Source organism: Alnus glutinosa, chromosome 13, assembly GCF_958979055.1.
Source record: "Alnus glutinosa chromosome 13, dhAlnGlut1.1, whole genome shotgun sequence".
Classification (NCBI taxonomy): Eukaryota; Viridiplantae; Streptophyta; class Magnoliopsida; order Fagales; family Betulaceae; genus Alnus; species Alnus glutinosa.
The window spans coordinates 6,122,094-6,128,741 of record NC_084898.1 but is presented as its reverse complement, the minus strand read 5'-3'; the positions used below and the strand labels follow the sequence as shown (position 1 = coordinate 6,128,741).

The window sequence follows — 6,648 nt, the reverse complement described above, 5'->3', positions numbered from 1 at the left end:
CGGCATGCCACAGCATCTGGTGTCTTGTGCAGGGAGACATGGGACCGGAAATTGTCCAAGTGCTCCACTGGATCTTCACTGCCTGAGAAGACAGGAATGTCAGGTACCTTGAATCTTCCAGGTAAGTCGCAGTTGGACACTTCCTCGGTGAATATGGACTCCTTATGCTGGAAGAGGTTGTTAACAAGGGACTCCTTCCCATCACGCTTCTGGTCAATCGTCTTTGACAGCACGTCATATTTTGCGCCTAGATCCTGGACGATCCTCTGCAACCTCCTTTCTGCCTCCGTGGGTGGAACCGGATTGATGGGCTCTCCATGGTTCTTGTTCCGCCCGTCTCTCTTTCCATGATTCTCGTTCCGCCCGTCTCTCTCTTCATGATTCTCGTTCCGCCCGTCTCTCTCTTCATGATTCTCGTTCCGCCCGTCTCTCTCTTCATGATTCTCGTTCCGCCCGTCTCTCTCTCCTGACCCTTCGGGGTTTCCCTCAAGGTTTGTCCCATCGGCTGCATCATGATTGAACGGCGGCGGAGTTCGTGCGGCTAGGAGCACAGCATTCTGAGCCAGCAAATCCTCCACATTCTTCTGCGCCTGGGCCAACTGCTGACTCAGTTGGGCTATCCGGGCCTCTGGTCCTGCAGATTCTGCTTCTCCACGAGCATCGTCTCGGCTGGTAGGCGGTACATCGTTTTGGATCGACTTGGAGCGTCTTGTCATCACCATTGCGGATTTGTTTTTCGTAAGAACAATTGATGGTTCCCACAGACGGCGCCAAACTGTTGGTACAGTTTCCGGTATGGTGACGTGTCGCCTAAAGATTCGCTGCTGATTTCTACCGAATACCTTAATCCTGCAAAAAGAACAAACAACTCGTCGGGGGTGCCGACCACGCCCACTCCGATGCCTAAGTCAGTCTAAATCAGTTTTCTGCAGAGTATTCTGAATCTTTATCTCAAGAGCTTAGAGAATTCGTGTGTTTATACCTGGTGTGACAGTCTTTATTTATAGGCCGGACCTTCTTGACACCTAGTTGGATTAGGAGTTTGAGTCCTAGCCTGGTTGAACTTTAACTATATCTTCAGGGAATTCGAGTAGGAGTGTGAAGTCCGTAATTGATCGCGTTTGTACTTCTTTAAACTTGATTCCGTGTCAATAACCATTTTATCCCATAAATTATGGATCTGTAGTTTATCCCTGATCTTCTGGGATTCTATCCTTATCTCACTCTAAGACGGATGTGGCGCATGGCACCTTTTAGAAGACTGTAGCACATTTCAGCTAACCTCCGAGGCGATGATATCCGAGATGTGTTCGCTCCGACCTGGAGATCTCGGGATATATCCGTACCACAACGGGGTTATGTAAGTCCGAGATGTTGACACATCCAATAGATATCACCCCGAGGAGATATCACACCGACTCGATATCATACCGAGACGTTATTACTCCGAGACACAAATATCCGAGATATGCTCGCTCCATTCAGACTAGGAGATCTCGGGATGTTCCACATACCGTAACCTGGAGTGTTAAGACCGAGATGTCGTTTTGCCTCCGAGATGTATTTGTACCGAGATGTCGTTATACCTCCGAGATCTATTTATACCTAGGCAATCTTTTCTTTGCTGGTCGAAATAAATGTCCGAGGCATAGATTCGAGATGTTTCTGAGTCCACGTGTCTCTAGGGTTAATTTTATCCCTAACAATATATATATATATATATATATATATATATATATATATATATATATATATATATATATATATATATATATATATTAAAAAGAAAAAAGATTATTAACAATCTAACATGGCCGACAAAAAACTTACGAAAGAAGTGATTTTTTTTAAACAAAAAACTAATGTATATATTAAAACATTGAGTAGCGTTTTTGCGAAGGGACATGATTGGATAAAACCCTATCATAATTTTGATACAACTCTTATTTATAAGAAAAATGTTAGATTTACAACACCAATATAACAACTGTACAACAATCCCTCACATAAGGATGGGTCCCACATACTAGAGCCCACCTTCATGTGAGGGGTTGTTGTACAAGAATCAAATCCCCACTTATAATGGAATGAGGCTCACGTGTGTACGCCACATCTCATTTGTGAGTGGGTTGTATTGAAATTGTACAAAGGAATTGTACATTTAGCATTTTCCTTTTCGCGAAGAGAAATGATTTTTGCACATCACTTGTACATATTTTGTACATCACTTTTTTAAATGGAAAATGTTAGATTTACAACACCAATACAACAACTGCACAACAACCCCTCACATGAGGGTAGGCTCCACACAATGGGACCCACCCTTATGTGAGGGGTTGTTGTGCAGTTGTTGTAATGATGAAGTGCAAAAATCAAATCCCTTTTTAAATCAACCATTGGATTCGCAGGATTCACAAGGATTCACATGTGAGTCTTACAGATCCAATGGTTGATTTAAAAAAATGATGTACAAAAAATGTACAAGTGATGTGCATGTAACATATCTCTTTGGCGAAACTATCAAGTCTGAACCAACAACTTGCAACTTGCAACTTTTATAAACTCTGATGGCTGTTAAATTTTTCTTCTTCTAGCCATTTAATAATTATTACATAAATTGTTTAGCTATTTTTTTGAGAGCGCGAGAGTTTGTACAGTGAAAAGACTGTTCAGAAAAAGAGCAATTTTTTTTTCTTTCGAAAAGTTTTAGATATTTAATTAAACTTTTTCATTGATTAAGCTTTTATATTTAAAATACTTTTTTAAATTACTTGTTTAAGAATATATATAGTTTTTATTACATTTTTTTAAAGTTTTTATTATAAATTTTAATTGTATAAAATATATAATTGTAATTACTTGAGATTATGAAGAACATCAATAATTCCATTTAATTTTATTAAATTGTTAATTTATCTCATTTATTATATTTTTTAAAATATTTTTAATCAATTTTTGTTCAATTTATTTTTTAATCTTAACCCTCCTAACCAAAATTCTGGCTCCGCCATTGCTTGTACACCCCTAGATGTGGTAACGGAAGTACCATCTCTATGTTTAAACATAAACGAGGTACCATCTATAATACGAAATGAATCACAAGGAACAAAAAATAGTCGTTAAAACTCAGGGGACAAAAACATATTAACCCTTATATATATATATATATATAGAGAGAGAGAGAGAGAGAGAGAGTTTGTTTTCTATCAACTTAGGCTTAGATATTATTAGCTTGCTAACATGGTATCAAAGCATGTCCATTGATATGTTTTATGTTTGTAATATGGAAATTCTTGTTTGTTAATGCATGGCGGTTTTGTGTTTGTGGATTTACTTTGAAGATCCTTAGCTTGATAATTGCATGTGAGGAAGGTTACGCCTCTGTTAATTTGTTACACATAATTGATTTTGTTTTTTTGTTTTTTATTTACAAGGAAGCAAAAACCAAGAGGGAGTAGCCCCCAACAACATGCCCAAACAAAAAGGCAATACTTGAAATAAGTAAAACAAATTTGAAAATTGGCTAAAAATCGGCCACGTTCTCTGTATCTTGGAGTGAAAGCCAAGTCAAGTAGGCCAAAAGGTTGACTTGCTCGAGGTCTTTTGCAACTGCAACCCGTTGAATCAGGAGGGAAAGTCACCCCACATGCGGGGAAGGTAGAGATGGTGGGAAAGGGGCTCATCGAAGTAGTGGGGGGTGGGTAGATGGCAGATCTCGCATCCAAGGGAGGCGCGTGACCTTTACCGCTTTGGGGGATGGACTGAGGAGGTGGACAGAGGGCGGAGAGGAGCCAAGCAAGTGGTGGTGAAGAACCGGCTTGCACACAACAACGGAGAGAAAAAAATAAATAAATAAATAAATAAATAAAAAATAAAATTGAAAAGCTAGAAAACATAGAGGAAAATTACGAAAAATGGAGGTGGGAAGGGGAGGAGGAGGAAAAATGAGAGGTGGGCTTACGGTTTGTCTCTCTTTGTTCTGTTTAATTTTTTTATTTTTATTTTTTTTTTATTTTTAGAAACATGAAAACAGAATTACAACATAAATGAAAAATAACAAAAACAAGGCAGGCAACCCAAAATTTAAACACGAAAGTACACGTAAGATAATGTTTTTGAAAATACGAGTTCTGTAATTTGTGACACGGACACTAAAAATTGAGGGTACCGGTTAAGATGGTAAATGATATATAAAGAGTTCCAATACAAGTCAAACATCATATTCGTCATCATTATTACTTGTTCCGTACAGAAGTGTATGGCATACCCATCTGCAACTTGCAAAGACTAGTAGATTATTGGTTCCTCTTACTTTATGCCGGGGACCGGTGAGTTTGTTCATCTAACAAATTATATAGAGAAAAATATATATTAGCCCCCAAATTACCACCCATTCTCTGGATGGCCCCTCAAATTACCAATGCTTAGATTTTGGCCCTCTAAACTACCACTTTCTGATTTTTTGGCCCCATCCGTCCATTTATGCCGTTAATTCTAACAGAAATTGGTTAAAAACTCAAAAATACCCCTCCCTTAACCGTGAGAATTTCAAAGTGTAGGAGGGGTATTTTCAGAATTCTGTTTAGAATTAACGGCATAAATTGACGGATGAGGCCAAAAAATCAGAAAGTGATAGTTTGGGGGGCCAGAATCTAAGCATTGGTAGTTTGGGGGGCCATCCGAAGAATGGGTGGTAGTTTGGGGGGCTAATATATATTTTTCCCAATTATATATTAATCAGTCAAATAATACTGTTTCTATCACCATCATCATCCTGTCAGGCTTGAGATACTGCTTTTAGTACCTTTAAAATATTCAACTGTGATCACCCAGATTCTGAAAATGTTTCCTAATCCATTTTCTTTTCAAATAATTGTCCACACTTAAAGGATCAAATGAAAAGAAAAAGGATCAAAATACTAACAGGGGAAATCACTTCAATTCCAAGATCCATTTATTCATTTTCCCTGAATTTCAATCACAATATAATTCCATTACACACACTACACATGTTTGATGTTTATCTCCAATGGGTTCCTAAAACATATCAATTTCACCACCAAAAGCTGTTGTTCCCTCTCAAGTCTCGCAATCAGCAGATGACACAATTGTTTTGATACTCTTCAGGATGTGGGGTATAATAGTATGTGACCATGGGAGGACAGAATCCTTTCCACGGCTCTTCCTTCTTCTCTTCTTTCTTCGGTTCTTCTTTCTTCACCTCCTTTGCAGGCCCAACAGTCAGAATTTCTGTGTGCCAATTTTTTAGTTTTTTCACAACATCCACCGGATCTACATTACCAATTACTATCATTTTTTGATCTTTCATGTTCGTCTCAATTGAATCAATGCCTGCAAAAGTTGTTGAACAGAGCAGAAGTAGATGAGTGGCTAGAAAGTACTTTCCTTTTACTTTTTAATCAAATCTAAAGCATTCCTTTCCCAACCCCTTTACCACCTGAGGTAAGACCAAGCACAATATAAAGTACAACAGGGAAAATGATCTAGTAATGTTCTTCCAGAATTGATCACAGATAATTGCAGGCGAGTAAAACAAATTTATTGTCTGAATCACAGTAACCAAATTCAAATGGTTGAAATACTCGGCTCTGATCTTCTCCAAAAGTTGGAAATTCTTTAAACAGAAATGACACAACCAAATGATTCCTTGTACCTGTGAGGCTGGAAACTGCTGTCATGGCCTTCTGTTTTTGTTTTTCATCGTGCAAGTCCAGCTTCAACACAACTTTCTGCAACAAAAACAAAGAACTTGGATTTAAGAGACGATCATCCCAGTAAAATTCATGCTTTTGAATTTTAATTTCCAACGTCAGCTGAATGAATAATTTAGAGGACTTCATTCACAGAAGGGCTAATTTGCATAGCCATGAGAAGAGCAGTGAAAGAAATGATCAAAGAAAACAATGAAAATTCTGAAATAACAACAGCAAAGCTCATAAAAAATGGTCTGCAGCATAAGTGCCATGCAAGTTGATGTTATCAAAATTTGAAAACAACCCAGAACAGATAAATAAAAAAAACGCCATAAACCCATTAATGAGCATTGAAAAAGATTAAAGAATTCAAGCATAGCAATTAGCCAATTAGCAAGATTCATACTTCAATAAGAAATTAAACATAGAATATTTTGGCATGGAGGGGAAACTTCACCTTCATTTTCCTGGGTCCAAAGTTCTGACTAGAACTTGATTTAACTAATCAGAGATAATCTAAGATACAAAGAAAAGCAGAGAATATATATAAGAAGAAGATGAAGAATAAGAAGGTGCAAAGAAAGAGGAAAATCCCAAGACTTTTCCCTCGTTCATGAACAAGGTTTTGAAGATGAAGAACATTAATTCCAAAACAAGTCAAAACAAACACAAGAAGTGAGAGAACGGCGAAAGCCGACTCGATCAAGGAACCAATCAGCCGTGGACACCGAAGCTTAGGACCAAGTCCTGGTGGGGACGCGAATCAATGTAGTCCTAATATATGCTTGGGCGTGTTGTACTTCTAGGAACAAGAGCAGAGAAATTTTACAACCTTCTTAAGAAATAAATTGCCTTAAATCATCAAGAGAAATTTTCATTTGAGTGAAATTGGCTGGATTCATTTCATAAGTCAGGTTAGATTTTACAAATTTAA

At 37.9% G+C, this 6,648-nt stretch overlaps 1 protein-coding gene across 1 annotated transcript; it reads right to left on the bottom strand.

Moving 5' to 3' along the window:
- Positions 1–4,932: 4,932 nt before the first annotated feature.
- On the bottom strand, positions 4,933–6,429 carry LOC133854795 (heavy metal-associated isoprenylated plant protein 39-like). Its single transcript, XM_062291068.1, has 3 exons — positions 6,172–6,429; positions 5,675–5,750; positions 4,933–5,352 (listed from the first exon to the last, which is right to left on the bottom strand). Exons 1-3 carry the CDS (start codon positions 6,175–6,177, stop codon positions 5,093–5,095), a joined length of 342 nt encoding a protein of 113 aa, XP_062147052.1. The 5' UTR covers positions 6,178–6,429; the 3' UTR covers positions 4,933–5,092.
- Positions 6,430–6,648: the final 219 nt, after the last annotated feature.

What these genes read in the sequence shown, in the direction of transcription:
- LOC133854795 (XM_062291068.1), bottom strand. An exon ending in AGCAGTTTCCAGCCTCACAG is followed by an intron (nt 5,353 to 5,674) that starts GTACAAGGAATC and finishes CAACTTTTGCAG; the next exon opens with GCATTGATTCAATTGAGACG.